This window comes from Martes martes, assembly GCF_963455335.1.
Source record: "Martes martes genome assembly, chromosome: 6".
Lineage (NCBI taxonomy): Eukaryota > Metazoa > Chordata > Mammalia > Carnivora > Mustelidae > Martes > Martes martes.
The window spans coordinates 5,065,318-5,092,247 of record NC_137893.1 but is presented as its reverse complement, the minus strand read 5'-3'; the positions used below and the strand labels follow the sequence as shown (position 1 = coordinate 5,092,247).

Here is a 26,930-nt window from a genome sequence, read left to right as displayed (position 1 = left end):
TTCTTTAATTTTATTTTATTATTTTTTTCTGAAGATGAAACTTTTAAGTGTACAGGTCAGTTCAACCAATGAAGCAGCAGTGGGACGGACACACACACACACACACACACACACACACACTGTATGAGGAATGATTTCACACAGTTGTGCCACCTTCTGTTCATGGTTGCTCCAGAGCTGGCAGTCAGGAAGATCAAGAGGGAAGGGAAGTATAGACTCATTTGCTATTGGGAGTATATAGAGTTTAGAGAAAGCCTTATCCCTTTTTTTTTAAAGGGTTCCAACTGAATAACTAGGCCCACCCAGGATAATCTCACCTTTGAGTAAAGTCAGCTGGTTAGGGACTTTAATTACATCTACAAAATCTTTTCACAGTAGCACCTAGATGAACATTTGGCTGACTAGCTGGGACAATGGTAAAGAAATGGCCACTGCCTCCTTTTTGTCTTCCAGCTCTTAGGAAGAGATACATTTTATTGCTCATCCTAACTGGTAACACACACTAGAATGGAATTCTGGCAATTGTAGTTCAACATAGCTAAACTGACACACCCAGATAACTAGCTTTTCTCCTTAAATAGTAGCTTCCTTTATTTTGATTATTGATATTAAAGGATAATCTCATTGATGAGCAAGAGATAAGAAGTTGGATATTATTAGAAGATATATAGCTATTTCTAGGAGGTTAAGATCAATCAGGAATCATGTGGTCCATTTTTGGTCTGTATTTAGTTTACATATAATAGATAAGTTTGCTTGCCCTACCGACCTTGTTCTTTATTTTCCTCCCTTGTATCAGGTTTCCATGTTCATTGTACACATGCCTTTTAACATTTAATATGAAGAAAAGTGGATATTTAGGGTTTTTATGTAAGCAAGATTCCAGTTTATTACAATTCAAGTAATCTAGAGAGAGATCTGATTCTTATCTCAAATGAAAAGGAGCAGCTGACTAGGGGAAAACAGATCACACCAACTGAAAACTAATTTATTTCTTGATTGTTTTATCCAGTAGACGTTTAAAAAAGATTTCCTTTGTGGTAGGGAAGATGCTAAATCCTGAAGATACAGTTAAATATAAGTCAACAGTGCCTGCCTTTTTATAGGCCAGCTGGACAAGTATAGATTTTTAATTAGAAGAAGTTCAGTTAAGCAAGGTTAGATGATGCTATTTTTCATGAGTTCTTAGTTTTGTTCCAGTAGTGGGTGTAACTTAGAGGGGCCACAGACTTTAAAGTCTTGAGGGTTTCTAGATAGGTTTTTCAAAATTACTACAAACCATTTGAATATTTTAAGGAAGAGAGTGTTTTATACTTTACTGGGAAGAAGGCCTTTATTTTGGTTATTGATATTAAAAGATTTTATTGATAAGGGATATAAATTTAAGTGTGTGTGTTTTTTTTTAAGATTTTACTTATTTATTTGACGGAGATCACAAGTAGGCAGAGAGGCAGGCAGAGAGAGAGAGGGGGAAACAGGCTTCCTGCTGAACAGGGAGCCCGATGTGGGGCTCGATCCCAGGACCCTGAGATCATGATCTGAGCCGAAGGCAGAGGCTTAACCCACTGAGCCACCCATGTGCTCCAAATTTAAGTGTTACTAAGTTAAATTTGTATACATAGTAGATAAATTCTTTGCAGTTTATGAGCTGTAGACTTTTGAGGATTAGGGTTCCATTTATTGTGTAATAGTTTCTACTAACTACTTAAAATAAAAATCAGTTCTTCTTTCAGCATGGGACAATTAGAATAAAATGCTCTATTTTTTCAAAGAAAATCAAGTTAATTTGATATGTAAGTTCTTTTTTTCCCCCCATAGAATGTCAGTTTTGTAATTTAGTGAGAAGATCTGGCATGGTAAGCCTAGGAAGCCACAATTCAGCTGTTTACAGCTCTCCCGAATGTAGTAGGCATTCACAGAGGCTTGCTTTTTTTTTTTCTTTTAAAGATTTTATTTGTTTGTTTGTTTATTTATGTATTTATTTGAGAGAGTGAGAGAGCATGAAGCTGTGCGTGGAAGGAGGGGCAGAGGGAGCGGGTTAATCTCAAACAGACTGCACACTGAGCACAGAGCCTGACATGGGGCTTGATCTCATGACCCTGAGATCACGACCTTAGCTGAAATCAGGAGTTGGGTGCTCAACTGACTGAGCCACCCAGGCACTCCCAAGGCTTGCATTTTTATGGCTGCACGAATTTATTTGTTTGGTGTTATTTTTCACCCTTTCTTTAAAGAGTAGCATGGAAATAGCCTCTAGGGGTTGTTTACTCTGAGGGTATATTGTTACATGTCCTACTTTGTAGATAAAATTAGAGAGCTGAACTAGAGTTGGTATATGGAGTTAACGTTTGTTGAACATGGTCTTTTCTCTCCCGTTTCACTAAATAAACATCTGAATATGAAGAATATCCTAAGAAACATGGGGCAAGAATCCTAATCTTAAGTACAATTTTAACCCATAGCAGAAATGAAGAGATGAGAGCTATATACATCTAGGGTTGCCTTATAAAAATGTGTCATTGGTAAGAATCAGAAGACTTAAGAAATTCAAGATGGAAGAGCTCCTGAGACAGCTTGTCAAAAATGGGCCTCAGAGATACTTTCACATTTCATGTGGATATGGAAAAAGGTTGAGTGATGATGCTTCCAGTGTGGCATAGTGGGGAGGACATGAGAAAAAAAAGTCAGATTTGCATTTCTATTCTAGGTCTTTTACTTACTGGTTGAAGGACTTGCAACAAGTTACTTTCTCTGACTAAATCTCATCTGTAAAATAAGGCCGATGATATCTATCATTCATGATTACTGAATAGGAAAGGGTTATCTTTAGTATTTTCTGTATTGATTGTTTTATGATATAGGCAGTTGATAAATCTTTAGGTGTATGTAGTCATCTTCAAAGAGATATTTTCTTCAGTTATAATGATTACTATAACATTATTTAAATTGAACCTCATTCTCAAAATTAACCACAGTAATTATTAATGATAACTTAATTCATAAGCATTAACAATGATTTCATGTGGTTGTTATAAAGCTTGTTTTATACCTCAGAAAATGTTTCCATTGCCTTCATATTTCAGTTAGATGGGGAATAACATCTGTTACATCTGTTCCTTAATTAGCTGAGAGGAAATGGAGCAAAGTTATTCTGAAAGAGCAGACTTAGGAGTCCTGTCTAAGCAAATCTTGTTCTTGGAGGTAAGAGAAGTCTTTCATCACTAGTGGATAAGTGGTGCACCATTCCTTGGTCACTGAAAATACTTCCTTGGTCACTGATGAAACATATTTTAAAGCTGTAATTAAGACTTTGAAGCAAGTAGTAGCTTTGTGATTATATAGCTTTGTGATTATAGTGATGTCAGCGGACAGTAGGGAGAGGAATGTAAGAATTGCACTTCAGTTCCATGTCTCTGAAACTTGAGCGCGCTCAAAATGATTTTTAATAAAGAAAACAAAACATGGATTCTCTGAAGTTTTGTTTCTTATTCTGTTCAGAGATTATAACTTTCTTTGGTGAGGTAGGTGAATTCTCAGGAATTACAGTAGAGTATAAAAATAACAAAAGAATGCGTAACGTTTAACTTGAACATTATAACATTGGATAATGTATAAAATATAAAATATATAAATATATATAAAAGTTTGTAACAGTAAAGAGTCTTGAGTGTAACAGGCCAGGTTTAGAGTTAGTAAATAGTTCAGGAATTTTTTTGAACAGTTTTTAGGGAAATTACATGTGTTGGCTGAATAACTATAATTCATGAAGAAGGCATTTCGAAAGCTGTTTTTACCCATTAAAATGCCTGCAGAGTGACATTTAACAAAGAAACAAAAGGTAACAGACCCTATCCTATTTTTATCCTGTTTTTGCTTGACCATCACCTATCTGATGCAAGTGTTTGACCGTGCTGTTAGCTGTTGTGTTTCCACTTAACGTGTGTTCAGACTGTTGAGACGCATTCCAGTCATCGTAACAACATCGTTGAAGAATAATTTTTTTTAAAATGTTTTCAGTTTATTTACATCTTTGGATATACATGGCAGTCTTATTCTGGGTCAGTCATTTTTCACAAGTACCTACAGGAAATGAAAATCATTCAGTATCTTTAAGGGGAAAGGAAAATTGCATTACATAATAGACTGTCCTATAGTAACTCTATCACTTTTATGGTTATATTTTGCTGACCAAATTATCCTGAAGGTTTATTAGAAAGGTGTCATCTTTTTATAGCTATATTTTGTTAGCCACGTTTTAATAAAAGATTAGAAGAAAGTCTTGGATTTCATAGGTTTTGGATGATAGAGGAGGTGTAACAGGAGAAATGTAGACCTGGAGAGCCCTGAATTCACTTAGTTCTTCCAATGAGGTAAAGTTGTCTTTGCTTTGTATCCTCTGAGAAGTGTAGATAGGTGATAGCTTAAATATGTTAATACTTTGGCATTATTAGGAAAAGAACTCTGCTCCTAATACATTAACCATTTGGACAATCTAGTATTATACTTTTAATCACCATCAGACATCATGTCATCTGTTAACCAGAAATAAGAGATAATGCTGTTCACAGCTCTTATACCGACTACCACCTGGCTGTGCATTAGAACCATCTGTAGAGCTTTTCAAAATACAAATGCTTCTGACTCATTGCTCTTATAATCTCTGGGGTGTGTTACGGATACCTATTTATATTTTTTTCAGTTGAAATCAGGACAATGTTAAGATACTTAAATGAACCAAATAATCATCAGTGTTACAAATATTGTAGATAAGAAACACAGAGGGGTCCATGGGGTGGCTCAGTTCATTAAGTGTCTGCCTTTTGCTTGGGTCATGATCTCAGGGTGCTGGGATCAGGCTTCACATTGGGCTTTCTGCTCAGTGGGGAGTCTGCTTCTCTCTCTCTCTCTCTCTCTCAAATAAATAAAAGCCTTAAAAAAAGAAAAAAGAAACAGACTATTAATATTACATTGGTTTAACTGACTGTTATCATTCTAATCTTAATTCTAATCTTAATTCTCAGACTTTCCAAGGTTGAAAGTTCTTGTCATGAAAAGAATAAAATATCCCAGGTAATTGGGGGTGGGCATCTTTATTTTTTAATGTAGAGGAATCATTGATTAATTGCTATTTCATTCAATTTAATTAATTTTATTATTTTTTACTGTGGCTTTGATTTGGGGGCTTCCTTACAGAGGAGCTAGGACTTCTTTGATGATTGGTTACATTAACATAATGACAGGTAGTAGAATTCATATTACCTAGAAAGTCATCTTTTAAGGAAAATCTAGGAAAGGAGTAGGGATACTAGGAGGTACATAGTAAAATATTAGGTACTATGAACTTAGTCACTGTCTTAAACATCCTTTCTTTCATTTAATCCTTCCAACCTTGTAACCTTTACAGATAAGGAAATACAATTTCAGGAGGTAGTTATTTCACCAGACAATCTAGATCAGTCAAGTTTAGTATGTACTTTGGCAGTGAATTTTGGTGTCTGTCACTTATTTCAATTGTAAGTAAATAGTTATTCCGTTACTACTTATTTCACATGTGTCTTCTTACCTAGCCTGTGCGCTCCTTTGGGGCTTGTTCTGTCCACTTAGGTGTCATAAACCTTGTTTACCAAAGTACCTTCTGTTTAGTAGAAAAAACTCAAATACTTACTAAGTAAATAAATGAATATATGAATGAGTTGCTCGGGGTCACAGAGGTAACTGAAATAAGGTACTGAAATAAGGCTGGCATTTGAGTCTTTGTTCAGTTTTTTGAGGTAGGGAGAGGCCTTTCTGTTTGTTGTCATTCTGCTTAACCAATTCTTTTTATTTGTTCTCTATTACACAATGACCAAATGCTGATTTAGGGTTTGGAGCATACGTAACACTCCAGTTACTGTTAATAAATATGAATACTTGATAGGTGCTCAGGACCATGGAATATAAAACAATTATAAGGCATATTCCTTTTTTCCTTTTTTCCTTACCAGAGATCCTGAAGTTCAGTTATGCCAGTAGAGCTCTGCAGTTATGCATTTCTGTATTAGAGACAATTGTGTTTTTGATCCTGCTTATCACCAATGGGTTCAAGATTACCCGAAGGAGGCTGTGAATTAATATTTGGGCAGTAGGAATGCTGTAAATGTCCACAGTAACATTAGGTTGGATAGACAGGACATTGCAAAGTAACAGCTACAAATAATAGAGCTGCTTTTCTTCTTTTTTCAGTCCTCAAGGACTGTAACCTAACAAACCACGTGCTGCTGTTCTCTTACATTCTGGAAAATCCTAATTGTATAACATTAAGCTTATGGTGTTTGGCTTCCAAAGAAATGAGACAGGCCATACCTGTATGTGGATCCTTCAAGATAACCTTTACTTTCCTGTGACTGTAGTTTATTCATTGATCTTTTTATTTTGAATATGTATTTTTACTTCAATTACATGTTTAATGTTTTTAATCACAGAAGGGAGGTGGGATATTCTGTTTTGATATTGCCTAGTTGATATTATTCTTTGTAGGTCTTAAATTGAATTTTTTAGATGTTTAATGATTTTCCCTAACATAGAAAAGTACACATGTACAATGCACAAAAAAAACACCATATGGCTTCGGAGTTTAGTAATCATTTAACCAATATATTTTATTTACATGCTCCTTTAAGTTTATAATACAGAAATTTAATTCTAAATTTTTTTTAAATGCTTCCTGTACACAAAATATTTTGCCAGATGTGTTATGGAAATGATTTCTAATATATAAGCACAGTAGTGAGTAAAGCAAATGTATAATGATTAAAAAAATACTAATTTGAATTTAGTGATGCTTTTGAAGTAAATTTGTATTGTGTTCATTAGAGTAGCACATATATATGTTGAGAAACCAGTAGTACACTTGTATGTGATTTGTTGTTTGATTGATAAAATATACATACATACAGAATGTCAAATACTCAACAAAAACTGATGAAAACCTTGTAAAAGAAGTACAAATCCACATCTGTGCAGACTAGAACAGAGAAATGTACTGCTACTGGTTATATACCAAAGTCTTACTTAGGCATTTTAAATGTATTTGAGTAATACAAAAACTGAGAAGGAACCACTTAGCTCTCTAGAGGCTTATTACTCTGTATACTGATACAGAGGACTATCTGTAGTATAGCATTAAGTAGTACTATAGAGCCATGAAATTGTATGGAAAGAAAGTGGAGGAGGTGAATTCTGAGGGGGTTATGGGAAGAAATTATGGAAGCAGTATTTGAACTCATTCTTCAGTTTCGTTAATTTTTAATAAATTCCTTTTACTGTTCTTTTGGTCTGTTTTGTATAGAGCTTATGGAAAAGACATGGTTTATTCCTTTTTCTGGGAAACTGTAGTCGTCTTTATATGCTGTTCGAATCCCAAACCCTGATTGGAAGACAGTTCAGTGGCTTAAATAGCTGAGCACTCCTTCATTCGGCTATCCCAGAGATTATAGGTGGATCCTTATTGAGCTTGTTTCTCATAAAAATTTTATTTTAAGATAATTTCATGTTTTTACTTAATGTTTAATATATTTTATTGACGAAGTTAATTAAAAATTAGGTCATGTTAAGGTGGTACTCTTTATCCCTAAAGTGCCTTCTGATTTTATTTTTCTGAATTACAGCTATAGTTGTGTCTGTTTATTTGCTGTTCAGTCATCCATTCTCTTACATTCCTGCATATGTCATTTCCTACAGTCCTCTATTCCTGTTAGATTTTAGATAGCAGCCCTTTTGAACCACAGTAACACCAGTTACATAGGTTGTATGAGAGGCTTGGTGCCCTTCTGTACAAACAGCACACTGAGAACTCATTCTAGTCCTGTGATGTTAAGTACTCTGTTAAATAGGGAGGACACCAAGGTTCAGGTATTTTGCCTGAATACAGCTGGTAAGTGTAGTATCATAAATTTCTTAGAATATCAGCAAATGAATATTCAAAAATCATATTTAAAAATCATATTCTAAAACAAATAATTGTGTTTTTTTTAAATGTCTGTAAAATTTGCTGTCTAAATAAATTCCCTTGGGGAAAAGTACCTTTGTGACAGTGAACCATATTTTGTCATTCTTTTAACTCTCTCCTTAAAACTGTCATACGTGGACTTGGGAATGATCTTTGCTCAAGCCAGTAAGTTAATCTGTAGGTAGCCTTGTCCGAGTAATCATCTTGTTTCTTTTTATTGTTTTCAGTGAAATAACTAATCTTTTTTGTTATTTTGGTTTCAAAATGTTATATTTGCCCTTTCTTACTTAGTAGCATACTGTTGTGTGGAAGGCAGATTGTATGATCGGCAGTCACTTTAGCTGAATGACACTGAGTAAGTCAGTTTTTCAGTGAGAAACAGATTTATAATAATACCTGCTGCTAAGACTTTAAAAGAATTAACTTTGTAGGATATAAAATGCTGAGTATGAGGCCCCCGTATGTCAGCTGTGACTTTGTCTTTGTATGTCATGCTGTGCTCTAGTAAAAGTTGAACAGGTACAGAGAATTAACTGTGGTCAATGCCTTATAGGGAGTACGGAGGTGGGTTTGATTCTAGACTTCCTAGAGCCTTTTAGATAGTACTTAAAATCAGACTTACCATGTCAGAAGAGAAAATGATAGCAGGAAACATCCTGTCTGAGAGAAGATTTCCTTAAGAGATGATTTTTGATATTGGGATTTTGATGATTTGAGGGGGAAAAAAAGTAGAAATGTTAAGTCTTTTTCTTTTTTCTTCGTGTACTATCAGCAAGTAAATATTCCAATTTAATATTTTAAAACATCATTTTTAAACAAATGACTATTTTTCTATACCTTTACTAATTCTTTCTTACATGTACTAGGTAGTGAAGAGAATAAAACACTGTATACAGAATTTCACATAGGAATAGCAAAAGGATTCTAATGCTTTGAGGAAGTATTTCATGCTTCCATGGGCAGTAACTCCTTTTATATGGGTGATTGTTAGCAATAGAAAATGAGTCCCAAGTTTCCAAAAGAATTTCCTGACTGTTCTTTATTTCTTTTCTCTCTGTTTTTGTTAACCAGTACCCCGCCATTGATCTTTAAACTTGCTGAGAAATGTAATTAAGAAATCACTTGATCATTTTTGTGGGGAATTGTTCTTGTAGGAAATTCTTTTTTTTTTTTTTTAATAGGGCAAAAATTTTTTTATGGGAAATTCTTTACACATATTTAGTTCAGTCTTTTCAGCATTCACTGTGGCATCGTCAGGATCATATTCCGCTTCCCAGATGGTCACATCCAGAGTTATTTCTGCATACTAGCAGCTCAGATCTAGAGAAATCTTGGTAATTTTTGGTTGTTACTGGAAGAAACCAATGTAATTTGGCCATAGTGTGGCCATAACTCGTGATATATGCCTAGTTTGGACACTGGGTCATTATACACTTAAATTAGTAGAAATACTATGTGAAAACTGGGAAGGAGGATGTACCTGACAGTCTTGTGTTGTTTATAGGCAATAGATGTTTCTTGTGAAGGAGAAGTATTGAGAATAGTCCTTTTGTTTTTAACTTGGAAAATATTTGACATGAAACAGTAAAAGTTCTTCAAATTTAGTAAATTGTTTCATTGTGCTTAATTTATTTGAGAGAGAGGGTGAGTGGGAGAGGCAGAGGCAGAGGAAGAGGGAGAGAATCTCAAGCTGACTCTACACTAAGCACAGAGCCTGATGTGGGGGGCTTGGTCTCATAACCCTGAGATCACTGCCTGGGCTAAAAAGAGTTGGACGCTCAACTGACTGTGCCACCTAGGCACCCCTCATTTTGCTTAATAAGCATTTGTTGAATGCTTGCTTCCTAATAAATTTCCTGGAGGTAGCTTCAACAAACTGAATATAAACATATTCTAATCTTCATACATTACTAGAAAATAATTTGCTTTGAAAATATGATTGTTGGGGTGCCTGAGTGTCTCAGTTGGTTAAGTATCCCACTCTTTATTTTGGCTCAGGTCATGATCTTGGTGTTATGGGATGGAGCCCCTGTTGGGCTCCTCGCTTAGCTGGGAGTCTGCTTCTCTCTCTCTTTCTCTCTCTCTCTCTCAAATAAATAAATAAATAAATAAGCAAAGCTTTAAAAAAGAAAATATGATTGTTGCTGGGCTCAAGTTCAAGCTAAGAAAATTTTTTAGGAACTTATAGCTAGAGTGAGCAGTTAAATTACGTGAAATCCACTTTATGTCCAGTTTCTCAAACTTAATTTAAGATTGTGTATACAGTTGGAGATAGTTATATGTTTAAAAGCTTTGTCTTAAACTAATTTAAGATTGTGTATACAGTTGGAGATAGTTACATGTTTAAGCTTTGTCTCTTGGCTTCAAATGTGCATATTCATCATTGTGTCATTGGAACCTTGGTTTTCTTAAATATGTAACACTTTTGAATTCCTTTCTTGGAAGTTTTGACATACGAACTTTCACATTAAGAGCACAGTAGGGGCAGAAGTCTTGTACTCATTTGTCTGACTACAAATGTGTAATTAAAAGAGATTATCAGCAGGGGTTGGTACAGTCACTGTGGTCTGATGTTTCACGATACAGGATTACTTTGTTGTTCAGATAGATGCTGTAATTAGAACATAATTTTAAACTTCACAGAGCACTGACTCATCAGGTGTTTTTTGGTTTTAATCTAAAACCAATAAGATACAAAAGTGGTTTCTCAAATTTGAGAAATTTTTTGACTTAATATGTTTATGTCATGGTATATCGTAGCTTCAAAAATGAAATGATTGATGTATAATTGAGAAGTAATGGTTAGAACTTGTTTCAAGACAATGGTTTGAATTAACCCGAACTTATTTATAATATTGGATATATTCATTGGGTATTAAGACCAAATTTTAATTATAAGAATCTCACCCATTAAAAATTTATAACTGAAGGAATTCTGAGTGTTAAGTGACCACAAGTTTATTATTTCTGTATATTTGTGTTATTGAAATTGTGTTATTGAAAGCGTATTTGTAGATGTAAGAGATCTGTTTCACCGGGTGCTTCTCTGCCAGTTGTTGATACTGCTCTTCATGCCTCTTACTCAGGAATTCGTTTATGGGGAAGAGTGCTTGACTTGGAATTAGGAGTTGGGACCAACACCAAAAAACCCCCAAAACCACATTTGCCAAATAATTTGTCTATTTCCTTATCTGCGTTCAAAGTGGCTAATACCTCTGAATGCTATGCAAGCAAGACGTGTTTAAAATATCACACAAAGTTTTAAAGGTAAAATGGTAAAATAGAAAAAGTTCTCAAGATTTAGATCTCATTGTTCTGTTTCTTTTTCACTATTTATACTATTTTAGGACAGTTTGTTTTATTTGGGCTCGCACGTAGTTGATGACATATGCTAGGAATTAGTATTGCTACTGCAGGCTCAGAAGTCATTCTCCCGGATAGAACTGACAGAACTTACTGTCTGTGTGACTTGGGCAAGCCGGGTCTGTCTCAACCTCCTTATTAACGTGTTAGTAAGAAGAATAATACTGCAGTCCTATGGCTGTTGGGAGGATTGGATGAGATGGTATGTTTATATTACTGAGCATAGCACTTGGCAAGCAGTAAGTGTTTAATAAAAGCTTAGTTACATATGTTGTCATCATCACCATCATTATTTTCATTTCTGAGTTTCTTCTTCATCACCTGATTGACTAGAAGTTATTTGAAATTTGTTATGTCTTTATAGTATATTTGTCAGGAATGTAGATCATGATAAAGTATCATTGGCAATTGTATCTATTCTATAATTAAGGAATGAATGGGATTATAAAGTTGCTTTATATGCTACTGAACTTTAGTTTATTATATAAAGCTATATTGCTATTTCCTTGAATGTTGTCTTATCATTTCAGCCTCTCTTAAATCAGTGGTTTTGAGCTTTGAACATACAAGTTTTCTTTGCTGTTAACTTTGTTCTGTTAAGATATAACTTTAGTCTTGCAGTTTTTTGGTTTTTTTTTTTTTTAAGATTTTATGTATTTATTTTAGAGTGAGAGAGCATAAGTGATGGGGAGGAGCAGAGGAGGAGGGAGAGAAATGTTTTAACAGACTCCACCACTGAGCTTGGAGCCTGGCCCAGGGCTCGATCTCAGAACCCTGAGATCATGACCTGAGCTAAAACCAAGAGTTGGAGGCTTAATCGGCGGAGCCACTCTGGTGCCCCTAAGTCTTGCCGTTTTCAAAAGACATTGACCTTTCTGTTACTGTGTTTTTCTGATAGAATGAAGCAAGGTAGTACTGATGTGATAGAGTAAAGGAAAAGCACTGTCTTTGAATATGGAAATCACACCTCAGGAGCAAAACTGCAGATTATCTGGAAAAGTTGACTAGAAGAGAACAAATGTAACAGGCAACTTAAATATGAGGTGAGAAAGAAGCAGGCCCAGAAACCAAGATACATAATGAAGGAGATTATATAGAGGCTTATATAGACAGAGACACAGAAATCATACAGCAAGGCACTGTGGGGAAAGCTGCAGTGTGTAGATGTGGTTTTTTTTTTTAATGATTTTATTTATTTATTTGACAGACAGAGATCACAAGTAGGCAGAGAGGCAGGCAGAGAGAGAGGGGGAAGCAGGCTCCCTGCTGAGCAGAGAGCCCGACGCGGGGCTCGATCCCAGGACCCTGGGATCATGAGCTGAGCAGAAGGCAGTGGCTTTAACCCACTGTGTTGATGTGTTTTTGACACTCTTCAATAATTAAAGCTCAGTTGTTCATTGAATACTTGTTAAGGGCCAGATAAGGATAACTTATGTCAGTTATATACATATTATCAAGAGTATAAAAGTCAATGAGACATGGTTCTGGTATTCAACTAAGATGGAACTTTCTAATAAGCTAGAACAGGTAATTACTAGTTGCAGTATGATACTTAGAACAAAAGATAAATAAAAGCAAATACTAAAGAAGGCATTCTGGATATAGGTGATGACTTGCATGAAGTTATGGGTGCCAGACTCCATGCATGTCTGTGAATAGGTCAATTTATTTACAACATAGAATGAATATAAGCACGAAACGGCACCTGAAATTTGTGTGGAGTGAATAGGTATATGTATAGCAGCTTCTCTCTTTCAAGGCACAAATAACCTTATGACTGCATTTCGAAGATTTTTCTACAACACCAGGTAGTCTTTGTCCTCAAGTTTAAAATCTGCATTTACTAGGATCAACAATAACTGAGACCCCCTTGTAGACAAGTTTGGAGAAGAGAGAGAATGAGCCCCAGCTGAGACATGTTGAGTGCTTTGGAGACAGTGATGTCCACGTGTCAAGTTGGCAGTTGAATCTGAAGGGCTAGTAATCAGCAGGGATGACTGCGCTGGAATGCAAATTTGGGACTATGTCAACTGGAAAAAAATCCTTGTTCTTCTATATTGCTGAAGATTTGGTGACACTTTAAGTGATGAGACATTGCTCTCGGTGATTATAAAACAGACGTTTAATCATGAGTAATAAGGAGCTATTTTTTTCTACATTGTATCTCTGCTGTTGACTCTTGAAATATTATTTGAGGGGCAGTTGGGTGTCCTAGTCGGTTAAGCATCTGCCTTTGGCTCAGGTCATGATCTCGGGGTCCTGGGCTCCCTGCTCAGTGGGGAGTCTGCTTCTCTCCTTCTAACCTCCCTTCCGGCTTGTGCTTGTTGTTAGTCAGTCTCTCTCTCTCTCAAATAAATAAGTAAAATCTTAAAAACTTATAGTATTTGAAATGTAACTGTAGAAAGAAATCAATGCCTTGACCAAGTTTCTAAGAGATAGACCATTTTAGATGTATATCCATTTTGCCATCCCTCCTCTCTGCTTCATTTCAACCTTTTATTTGTCTCAAATTATTTATTGAAGTGAGAAGTTTAGGGATTAGATTCTTAATGTAGGTATTGGATACAGAAGTGTATAGTCTCATCATGCTGTAATTTATTATTATTAGTTTTTATGACTGAAAGAGAACATTTATGGATAGGTTTTATTGACTTCTATGGTATTTGCCAATTCCAGATTGCCTTTTTATGCATTACAGAAACAGAAAAAGAACACAGGGAGAAATTGTTTGTATTGAATAATCATTAGGCTTAAAACTCACTTTTGAAGAAGTTTGCTTAACTCTGCCTGAGTTTAAAATGGACTACAATTGGATAAATGTGGCTTCTTGGTAGAGTGATCTTTTAAAACCTTTTTTTTTTAAATCAAGTTTGATAATGTTCATTTTTTGAAGTCTGAGGATGAAAACATGGGTCGTCCCCCTTGCCCCCACTGGAGATTCTTTGGTATTTATTTCTTATTGCTACCTTTTGTGCTTATGTTGCTGATAGTTGATTTTTTTTTTTTTAAGTTTTCATCTCCTTTTTCCATTGTGGTGAGAAACCTGTGGGCCCTTTTCATTTGGAAACTCTTATCCTTCAGTTTCATTTTAAAAGTATGTGTTATGTTGATGATTTTTCTTCTTCCTTTTTCTTTTTCTTGGTCTTTTAGATTCTGGACCTCTTGAACTAGTCCTCTAATTTTTATACCATTCTTCACCATTTTCCACCTGTGTCTTTGCTGCTGCTTAGAGGGAGAGTTTCTAAATTTTTATCTTCCAATCTCTTGAGTTTTTCATTTCTACTATCATATTTTTAGTTTCTCAAGTTCCTTTTTATGTTTTGAATTTTCTTAACAGCATCTTTTATCTATTTGAAGGATTCAGTATCTTATCTTAGCTCTGCAAAGTTTTAAATTTTTCTTCTCTCTGGTCAGCATTTGCTTTCTTGGGGTTATTTTTTGTTTGTTTGTTGGGCTGGTCAGACTCCCAGAGAAAGGTCTTCCAGTATCCCTCCCCTCGCCTGTGGGCTGACTGCCCTCACTCTAGATGCAGAGCGGGGGAGAAGGCTGGACAGGACACCTCAGTCTTTGGTATATAAGTGATTGCATGAACTGCCTCTCAGAACCCAGTTCTGGGGGTGCTGGGTGGCTCAGTCCATTAAGTGTCTACCTTCAGTTCAGGTCAGGGTCCCAGGGTCCTGGGATTCAGCCCTGCATCAGGCTCCCTGCTCAGTAGGGAGTCTGCTTCTCCTGTACCCTCTGTCTCCTACCCCCCTGCTCATGCTCATGCTCTGTCTCTCTCTCTCTCTTTCAAATAAATAAGTTAAAATCTTTAAAAAAAAAAAAAGGTCTATAAAGTGGAACTCTATAGGAATATATTTCTTGTCTTTTGCTGGGAAATATGGAATGCCAGCTCTCTGGGGAGAGGAGATGTGGAGATTATCAGCTGCTCCTTAGTGCAAGTCTTCTTCTGGCCTTAGACCCACCTTTACCCCTACTACTATTGCTGCCATTGCCTCAGGTTTTTTCCCTGGGGGATAAGAAGGGGTGGCATGGGTTGGGGGAGTCCCCAGCAGAAATTGGGGTTAGCTAAATCCCTGATTCCTTAGCCCATACGCTTTGTAGTTTCTAAATTGTATTCTTTCCCATTTTCTTCTTCCTTACGAGTTTTGTACATTTTAAACTCTACAGTATTCTAGAATTTTAGGAGGGAGTGAAAGTACATGATTACAATAATTTCATCATCTTTATCTTTGTCTACAAGTTTTTGTTCTTCTAAGTGTTTTTAAACTAAGCAAAATCCTTCATTTTGAAGCAAACATTAGGATAGGTATAACTTTTCTTTTATTTTCAGTTTTTAACTGGCACTTCAGTTACTGAATTAAGAGTATACATTTGCCAAGATGTTTTAAAAGTTAAAAATTTATTCAATAAATTCAGTAAAGCACAATGTCAAATTATACTTTAACTTTATTCTCTGTTCCTGTGATGCAAATAATACCTCTTCCTTTTCAAATCCTTTGGCTTTTTGTCTTTCCATGTATAAAGGTTTCTGTGGTAAGTCATTTATGGTTTTAGTTTTTATTTTTACATCTTTCTAAATTTTTTGAATTATTAATGTTCCTCAGTTATTGTATTAATATCTATATTAGTATCTGTACTCGTGTCTCACATGTGCGTGTACGCACACATGCATGCACACATACACTAGCTTTTAGTGTCTTTGTCTACTAATTACAACAATTCTAGGTTAGTTTGATTGATTTGTTTTTCTTCTTATTTATGTTACATTTTCCAGCTTCTTTGCATGCCTGTCAATTTCTGATTAGATGCCAACTAGTGTGACTTTTACCTTTTTGGGTGGATGTTTACTATCCTTTTAAGTGTTCTTGGCCTTTGTTCTGGGACAGTTAGAAACGCTTTTCATCCTTTTAGGTCTTGCTTTTAAGATTTATTTAGGCAGTACCAGAACATGGTCAGACCAGGTTTCATTACTTCGCATTACTGAGGCAAGACCTTCTGTTCCTTTTACCCAGTGTCTGTGAATCATGAAGTCTTTTCAGTCTGGCTGTCTGTGAGGACCCAGCGCTTCGGCCTTGAATCCTTTCTGATTCTTTCTCCAGCCTCTGGTATCTTCTCTCCCACACGTGCACTGACTAGTGGTCAAGAGTGTTTGAGTGGACCTTGTGCAGATCTCTAGAATTCTTTCAGTAGAGCTCTTTCTAGTACTCTTCTCTGAACTCTAGTGCATTGGTCTTCCTGGATCTTTAGCTTAGTCAGGCTAACCCAGAGAGGTAGCCTGGCACCGTTCCCTGGGCTGCAGCCTGGAGACTCCCAAGCTAGAGAGCTGAGGTAATCCTGGGGTTGACTTCATTGATTTGCCATCTCTCAGCCTCACTGTCTTCATTACCTGATGTTCAGAGGCTTGGGGACTGGCATTTCTTGTGTTTTGCATTTTTTTTTTCTTCTTTTTTAGTTTCAGGCAGGAGAGTGAGTCTTGTTCATCTTATTTTTATCTTGGCTGGAAGCAGAAGTCCCTTATTCATGAATATAGGCATACTTTTTTAGGTTCATCAAAAAATATAAGTCATTTTATTAGCTCTGTCTACAAAAAAACCCACAAATTCTGGTGGAAAAAAAATTAACATTTTGAACATAAAAATTAAAATCTGTATTTAAAAATTGATTTTCTTGCCACAGTAGAGGTATGTGTATATACATTTTATGTTCTTTGGCATAGAGGGAACCCTAAGGTTCTCAAATTTTAGCTCATTGATGCCCTAGTTTCTTATTTTTTCATGGTGTCTGTCCCCTAAGCAAAAGGAAACACTTAATAGGATTTTTATTAAATAGTTACTTCCAAACAACCTCATTAGTACTTATATCACAACAACTTTAAGTGAAAAATAAGTTTTATTGATAATTTTTATTCACATCATTTATTAATAGGATCTCTATTTTTCTTGGGCACCATTCAGATTAGCAAACATTAGGATGATATTAACAGAGAATAACAGCAGAAACATAATACTTGACCATAAACTATATTTCCATCCTTATTGGCTAAGGTCCATATATTTTCCCTAGCATGAGCTCTGCAAACATGTAAGTTTTATGCCAGTTTTTATCTCCTTTGGTTGGAATCTCACATTTTATTTTTTAAAATTTATTTTATTTAAATCCAGTTAATTAACATACAGTGTAGTATTCGTTTCAGAGGTAGAGTTCAGGAATTCATCAGTTGCATATAACACCCAGTGCTCATTATATCCGCATGCCCTCCTTAATGCCCATCACCCAGTTACTCCATCCCAGAATCTCACAATTTAGTAAATAGTGACATTTAAGAGGAAAGTACAACCAGACTTACTATCTATTACTTATGTATGGTAGCTTGCACTGAGCCAGGTACTTTTATACATACTTTTTTTTTTTTTTACTTGTTTATAAATTTATATTCTTATTTTTTATTTTTAAAAATTAGTTACGAATTATATATTACTTATAAATGTGTTTATATATTATCTCTAAAATGAAAAACAAGAAGTAATTCTGAAATTATCGTATCTTAGGTGAAAGGAAAATGGAGCCAACCCTACTTCAAAACCTCCCTGTAGCTTGACTGTGTTTCCAAACTGGGGTATCCCTCACTAAGTGATGTGAAGACATCAAGGAAATGAAACATTGATGTTTCTATTACACTAGCATTTTTGAGTTGATAAAAATAAGTGACCTTATAGTTCACTGTTTTTAATGCAAGGTCTGTTGGAAACATGTATTTCTTGTAATGATTATAATGAAATGTTTCCATAATTACTACTTGATATAGTTAAGCAGAATTTCTCTTACACAATAATGTCTATGTGCAAAATAATTGTCCTAATCTTGGATTCAGCCAGTGTTATTAAAAGTAGTTGTACAGAAATGGAAAGATCACTGAATTTGAGAATGAAAATGTTGGTTCAGCTCCTAAATTGACATGTTCTTAGCTATGTGACCTTGACATCTGACTTAAGTTAGCCTTCATGACCTATTTACCCCAGAAGAAAAATATGGAAGAAATAATATGCTTTTCATGATCACCCAAGGATGACTCCATAAGCTTCTTAGTACATATGAACACTGCAGGGGATCTGACAGCCTTGCTTATTACTGTTGTATCTTTAGTTTAGCATCTGGTTCCATGCTTGGCACATGTAGGTGTTCAATAAATATTTGTTGAATTCACAGTCATTTGACCCCATAGTCTTACACCCAGCTTTTTACGAGGAAAATAATTAAAAAGGTTTATAATGTCATCATAGCAGAATGATCAAACATAGCCTAAATAATAGGCAACAGGTTACTATTATGAAAGATAAACTGTCTTGGAGAAGAAAAATCAGTAATGTGTTTTGCAAATTTTTTAGGAGGAGCAGAACAGAGGCAAGCCTAATTGGGAGCATCTCAATGAAGATTTACATGTGCTGATCACTGTGGAAGATGCTCAAAACAGAGCAGAAATCAAACTGAAGAGAGCCGTTGAGGAAGTGAAGAAATTACTGGTACCTGCAGTAAGTAATAATTTCTAAATCTTGATTTGGGGCCCAACCCCTCTTTCCATATAATTTTTTAAAATTACTGTAATGTTTATATTAATAAAGAATAGGTTGGTTATTTTTTAGAAATTTCACTTAACCACAAAACATAAAAATAATTTAAAACTCATTTACTACACTATAGTGGGCAAACGAAAGACATTGCTCAAATCCTAAAATGGGAAAGCCTGTTTACTTTGGGGGAAGGAAATGTTGAGAGGAAAGCAAACTCAGTTAGCGTCCTACTTTTCAAAGGTAGTCTTTTTATTGCATCACTCTGTTACAGGGTAAGAAAGGTCCATTATCAAGGTGATGAAAGCTTTTTTTTTTTTTGAGTGGGGAGCAATTTCTCACTGTAAGCAAGTAACGAGTATACAGAGTATACAGAAAAGTCTGAACAACTAGTATTTATGTTGGAGGGCCTGTGTTAGTAGGAGCACATTGTTTGAGTTGCCTGTGGGTTCCAAGTACCTGCCTGCCATATCATTGTCTCCGATAGAAAGATTCATGTTCCATAGTGAAATTTTCCCATGATACGATAAAATTTTCATTTAGAGAAATAAGAGCTAACTTTTGCTGAAACATCAGATACCATTCTGAGCACTTTTCACACTTCAACTTATTTAATGTTTTTTTAAGATACTAAGAAGTATTAAAATTCATATTTAGGGATCTTAGATAAAACACAAAGTAATTTTGGAGGGTGACTTCTCGTAAAGAAATGACCCAAACGCCTTTGTTCTCATCCTCTCTCCCTTCCATCCTCTGTTTCTCCCTCCCCAGCCCCCTCCTTTTGATCTTTTCCTCATTATTACATAAACCTTTAGTAACTCCTCATTTAGACATGATGATTGCACTCACTTCCAGGGTATTATCTTTTTCAATGGAAAATGAAAAATAAGTTACTATTTTCAAAGGCATTTAAAATATGTGTGTGTGTATGTATGTGTGTGTATATATATATATTCTGGTAAAAATGATACAAGTGTGGACCCTAATTTGCTGTTGAAAAAACTAGGAATACTTTTAGTATTCTATCAAACAAAAATTTATTGACATTTACATAAATGAGTATGGTGTCGGTTTTTTATTCCCCAGATAATCTGTTCTGTAAATAAATTTACAAGCTATAAACGTTTTCCATTTACTGGACAAAATTAACTATTTGGAAGAAAAACATTTCATTTAACTTTTGTTCAATAGCTCTTATAAACAAAGAGGTTAAATAATGAACTAAAATACTTAGTAGTATACTATTAAATCATATAGTCTTCCTCCTTTTCCTTAATAATTGTGCAGTTTTGAAAAGGTATATGGAAAAGGGCATTTTTCTAAGTATATTGGACTATTAGTTCCATGATCAGAAAGTTATTTAATATTACTTTTATTGTTCTACATGACTGAATATGCTCAGCTCACTAATACTGAGTACTTAAGGTCACATACTATAGCAAATAGATCAGTTGTCTGATAATTAAAACTCTTCCTGACCTATTATTTTATTCCAACCATTCTGTGAACTACTTTAGTTCTAAAAGTTATTAACCTGGGAAAGAGCATCATTTTAGAAGCTGTGTTAGTAATAGCTATATGTCTTTCAGAAAGTTAGTATATTTCTGTTTCCTTGTTTACAGAATGAGAATTGTAGTAAATGACTTCTAAAGGACCATTTTGGTTTTAAAGTTGTCTCTGAATAGACAATAGAATAAGTAGTACTAGATAAAAAATGGCAGAAGCTTTTTAAAAAAATTCATATAATTTATATTTTAAAGGAAAAGAGCACTTGTGATGATAAATCTATCTCCTATGGAAGTACTTTTAGGATTGTTATTACCACCTCTGAAGGAATAAGACTTTCTTAGAATTACAAATTTTAGACTAAAAATACTTGTAGGTATGGGTTCAATAAAGTGATTTAACCTTGTAGCAATTTCTTAATCTTACCATTTTGTCAGCTATGCTTATTGTAACATGGCTCCTATGTGTGGGAATTTGTTTTCATTAAACTCAACATTATTATACATTTGTAGGGATGGTGCCCTAATAAGCAGAGGTTTAAACAAAACAGAAGCTTTACAGTCCTGAAGTATCAAGTGATTTGGGTTTTTACTTTTAAGTTGTTGAGAGACAGAATACATCATATTTGAGAGCTGACTTCTGGATTTGAATCGCGTCTTTGAGGCTCTTTCTGTCTCCCTTTTCTCATCTGTAAGATTGGAACATCACTGAACTCTCATGTGGTTATTGTGAAGTTAGGTAATACATGGAGAATGCTTAGCATCATGCCTACCACATAACTGTTTCATTAAAGCTTGCTGTAGCTTTTTGATGCTGTCTAAATATTATTGTTTTATGATTGTATATGTTTACATACTGTTCTTTCCAAGTGCTGATTATAAAATGAATGCATTAATTCAGAATTGGAGAAAATACAAGTTCCTTCTGAATTCATTATTCTTTTTAAGTAAATTGGTTTGACCCTTATAAAAAAATTCACTGTGAACCTCCTTATAAAACCCTTTAGTTTATTGTTGCTTAAATAAATTCAGAACAATATTTTTGGATTGAAAATGTGGACTCATCTTGATCTTCTGAAAAGAATTCACATATAAATTCGCATATAAATTGGTTAATTCTGATTTATTTTTTCCTGTTCATGTAAAAGTTATAAGGGAAAGTGGAGACTAGCATTTGTTTTGAAATGTATTATTTAAGATCTCCTCTTATTAGGTTCAGAATTGCAGAAAAGAATTATTGCCCCAGCTCAGTTGGTTCTAAGGGCTGTCAGAATCACTGCATAAAAGACAGTACATTTCTTAATCAGCATTTACATTTTGTCTCACCTGCTTGTCCCTCCAGTGAGCTGCCAATAGATCTTATTTATTCTCGTATTACATGAAAACTTTTTTCAGCATTTCTGTGGTTTTCATGTCTCAGAATTTATCTTGAGAATAGTGATACTGAAAATTGTGTTGACCATTCACTCTAAATGCATACTTAACATGTCCATTCACAGGAACTTTTTTGCCTTTCCTGTTTCTTCAATATTCTGCATATGATTTGGAGTCACTAGCTGTTATCAGGTATCCAGAAAAACACTAAATTCAGTCAAGTTTACTTCCTGTATCCCTCAAATGTGCCCTCATTTTCATATTTCAAGCCAGAGTTACCCAAAACCCCGCAGCCAGAATCCATGCTTGCAGTTTGGGACCCCACAAACCCATCCTTACATTGCAGTCTATTCATAACCTTTCGGTGCTTAAAAAAGCTTCTTGTTGGTTTCCTCTTACTCCAAGAGGAGAATGGAGAATTCTTTAACATGGCTTTACAATTACTTCATGATTTGCCATAGGTTATCTTTCAGGCTTCATTTTTCACTCTCCCCCCAAACCTAAAGTACACACACATACATACACATACCACACTATACCCATAGATTGAACCATTCTGTATTTATTTGATTTCTTGAAACTTTAGTTTTCTCACTTCTGAGACTTTGAGTTCATTCAGTAATTGTTCATTGAGTGCATTTACTGTGTCAGCTGTTGAAGATACAGAGTAAATAAAGCTGACTAACAAAGTATCTACCATCTTGAAGCTTACCTTCTGGTTGGGGGGATGGGGCAGCTTGGATTACAGACAATAAGCAAAAATAAATATAAACTATATTAGGTTGTGCTAAAATGTGAAGGAAAATAAAGCAAGAAATCAAGAGCTGTGGATTGAGGAAGTATTGTTTTATATGAGACAATTAGAGAATGCCTCTTAGAGGTGGCATTTGGGAAAACAATCTAATTGAAATACGGTGCAACCATTTGGATATCCAAGGGGTTTCCAAGCAAGGAGAACAAAAGTGTGATAACCCAGAGATATTTTTGAGGTGTGTCATAGGGGGTCCAGTGAGGAGCTTAGGGAACAGGTAGGAGGATAGGAGGAAATGGGGGAGATGGCAGGTTACAGAGGCCTGTAGGCCATGATAAGAATATTAGATTTTAGTCTGACATGAGAAGCTATTTGGAAGAGTTTAGGAGAGGAATAACATAGTCTAATTTGTATTTTAAAGGATCGTTCTGAATAGAGAACACACTTTGAGGGTGATGGAGAAAGTAGAGATGCCAAGGCACAAGCATTTGTATTTCATAAATGAGGTAAAAGTGCCATGGACTAGTATTGAAGGGGCTGAGTGGTAGTAGATTGGAGGTTTATTTTCAAGGTAAAGCTAGCAGGAATTTCAGTGGATTGGGTGTTGTGTATATGTGAAGACTTCAAGGTTTTTACCCCGAGCAGTTGGACTTGTTTCCTGTTTATACTGTTAGGGGAGCAGGTTTGAGAGGGAAGTCAAGAAATTGGGTTTGGAAATGTAAACATTGAGATACCGAATGTTAAATGGGCGTTTGGTTAAACAGTCAGATGGAGAAGGTGGGACTAGAACATGTCAGTTTTGAGGTTGTCATCATACCAAAAGCTTTTAGAGCCAGGAAGCTAGATGCTGTCATCTAAGAATTGGATAAAGGTGAAGAATAGTGGCACTTCACCAAAGAGAGATTAGGAAAAGAGGAGGATCTAGCAAAGGAGACAGGGGAGAGGAGCTGTTGAGGTTGAAGGAAAACCAGGAACATGGAGTCCTGGAAGCCAGGTGAAGGAGTTTGTTGCTGAAGGTTGTTCATTTAAGATAAGAATTGGGAGTTAATCATTGGATTTGGCAAGTAGTGGTTATTGGTGATCTCACCTGTTGATTTTTTTCCTTGAATGTTGGGTTTATATCTTTTTTTTTTTTTTAAGATTTTATTTATTTGACAGAGTGAGACACAGCGAGAGAGGGAGGGAACACAAGCAGGAAGAGTGGGAGAGGGAGAAGCAGGCTTCCTGCCAAGCAGGGAGCCCCATGCAGGGCTGGATCCCAGGACCCTGGGATCATGACCCAGCCGAAGGCAGACGCTTAATAACTGAGCCACCCAGGCGCCCCTTGAATGTTGAGTTTAAAAGCCTAATAGGCTTGGGTTCAAGAAACTGGGACAAGAGGAAAAGGAGCTGGAATTTTTTCCCCTCAGATTCTATTGTTTACGTAAATGATTCTTCCAGGACCTTGCAGTCCTTTCATTGCTTCACTGTCTGTGATCTTTTTCTCCATGTTGTGTCGGCTTCCCGCTCCATGCTGGCTCCTTGGGTCTTTTGAGGGCACCTCCCTAAACATACAATAGCAGAATGTCCAGCAGTAGACCATTTCCTTCCCTTCATCGAGAAGATGCTGCATAAATTTGGCAAGCAGGGTAATTGACTTGTGCATATATACTTGTAGGATAAATCTCTTGAAGTAGAATTATTAGGTTAAAGGGTAAGTGCATTTTGATTTTTTTTTTAAAGATTTTATTTATTTGAGAGATAGGGTACTATGTGGGGGTGGCGGGGCAGAGGGAGAGGGAGAAGCAGACTCCCTGCTGAACAGAGAGCCTGATGCAGGGCTCGATCCCAGGACCCTGAGATGACAACTTGAACCAAAAGCAGATGCCTAACCAACTGAATCACCCAGGCACCCCATGCATTTTAAATTTTAATACATAATTCATAAATTGCCTTCCAGAAAATATTTACCAATTTACTTTCCTGCCAGTTTACATGAAAATGACTATTTCCCAGCATAGTCTGAAACCTGGGTAGTGACCAACGTCCTAAATCTTTGCTCTCCTAGTAGTTTAAAAAATGTGAATAGAATAATTCTCATGGTTCTTGTAAGTGTTTGTTTTTTAAGGTTTTTATATTAAGCGGCTGTGTGATATTACAGATATTTTTCTAACAAAATGTATTTTTACCTTTATGTTCATATCTTGAACAGGTACACGCAGTCCCTAGTTTCCTATTGTTTCTATGGAGAATATGATTCCGATTACATTTTCATTCACAATAAATCTATAGCTAAAGTATGGAATTGTCTTTGTGTTATTTCAGTATAAATGTTTCTTACCTAACCATGTAGACTTAAGTTGATTCTTGGAAAGAAATAGATGTAGTAAGAGTTGCATGTTTTTTAATGGGTTTTTTTTTTTTTGCCCATTTTGTTTAATGTCATATAGCAAAAGATCTATCCCTGGCTTGAGGGACCCTGGGGGAGGAAGGAAGTGGAGAGGAGAGACTTTCTGCTTTATCTGAACTTTCATAATTAAATGTAATAAATAATTGATTTTGTATCTCGCATCTGCTGATTTCTAAGATTTAATAAGTCTGGGTAAAGACTGTACCTTTACTCAGTGTGACAGGGTTCTAATTTTCCAAAGATTTGGGTGATTTTAATGTGTCCCCATTAATTCACATAACACTACATGTAACTAACTGTTTAGTAAACCAGGGTTTACTAAAGGGTTCAAACCCTTCAAATTCAAAATGGGTTTCAAAACAACCTTATGAAGTAGGTCCTCACCACCCCCCCTCAATTTTTCTAAAAAGCACATGGACTCAGAGAAATCTTAGCATCATTAGAGTACTTCGTAATATTTTTTTTCAGGAAATAGTTTAAAATTCTTACTTCACTGCAAAGGTGAAGGGTTGAGATGACTCATACTTCATTCATTAGTAGAATCTGATAGCATTTTACCTAGGGAACTTGTTTAGTTTGGAAAAATACCATTTTTATTTCAGATGTTTCTTTGATTTTAATGGTCAGTTTATTTAGATCTCTTGTTTCTTAAATCACAAATCAAACCATGCATAATTAGGGAAGAATAATTTCTCTCTTTATAGTTTTTATCTGACACGTGTAAGTCTTTTACCACCAAATATCTACTAAATATATCTTTTTATTTTTCGTCTGTTCTGTTGTTTGAATCCTCAGTTTCATAAACCTGAACTATACTCCTTCATATTTTTGAGGTCTTCAGTATGCTATTACAATTACAGTGTGACATTTTGTGAAAAATTAAACTATACTCACTGATGAAAAGATTATAGAACAGTGTCCTTATTTTGCTGACTATAATATAAATATATTTTTTGTATAAAATATATATCTATATACATAAATATAAAAATAAATACAAATATAAATCTACCTTCAGAGTATTTCTTGAGCACATGTATTCCTGCCACCCAGTTGAAGTAATCTTTCTCCCCACTGTTAGTTTTACTCCATTTAATTCTCTTGTAAGTTAGTAAGAGTGATTTTAAAAACATCCGTAAATCATATTAAAGACATGACTTGCCATTTCAATTAGAATAAAATTCAAGCTCTATATTGGCTTCAAGTGAGCTGCTATTTGGTATGAAACTCTGTTGTGTGGTGTGGGTGACTCATTTGTAAACAGGTAGTTGTGAAAACACGTAAAGTCAAAGAAGAAAAATGTTAATGAAATAAGTTTAGGATTTTGGAAAGCTCCATGTGACTATAAAGTTTAATTTCCACATATGTTATTCTTGATTATGAGGAGATCCTCAAACTGACTAGTAGAATTTTGCTAAATGTGCAGGTAGAATGTTAAAGAAAGGTTTTATAGGAAGAAAGTGTGTGTTGCGACATGCTTTAATACAGTGATATCCTTCTTATTTTAAGTATACCCTATAAGGAAATTAGCATTATGAGATTATTTAGGGATTTGTGATTTCTGGTTTTATATAACTGCTTTATTATATAAGTTAACTGAGTAGGGAAAAAACTAGTTTTCTTGATATCGAATTTTATGATATGGTTTAATTTACTAATTTTTCCTTAACATTTATTTAAGACAGGTTGTTGATTGTTTTTGTTTGGTGGTAGAACTTATTGCAAAGTGGCACTATTACTTGCTTTTCTACAAATTTTTGGATCTTCAACTGAAATTTTATGATAGTTACTAATTTAATATAGCCTTTATGATGAATTATTATTTTGTAGTTAAATTATATTTTAAGTACATTATTTAGTTCTTGTATATGTAAACCTTAGGCTTTTAAACATATATGTTGAACTTCTTTATTATAATTAGGAAGCTTTCTTCAGGTGACATTTTAATGCTTATTCTTACATGCATCGTAAATTCTCACACTTTTTCTATGAT

The 26,930-nt window shown here is 35.1% G+C and overlaps 1 protein-coding gene across 7 annotated transcripts in view; it reads left to right on the top strand.

Moving 5' to 3' along the window:
- QKI (QKI, KH domain containing RNA binding) overlaps positions 1-26,930 on the top strand; it is a 155,421-nt gene that overhangs the window by 92,650 nt on the left and 35,841 nt on the right. For all 7 annotated transcript variants that reach the window (XM_080805705.1, XM_080805704.1, XM_080805703.1 and 4 more), the window contains exon 4: positions 18,739-18,882. In XM_080805705.1, the coding sequence (XP_080661831.1) occupies positions 18,739-18,882 (144 nt within the window). The remainder of the gene's footprint in view (positions 1-18,738; positions 18,883-26,930) is intronic.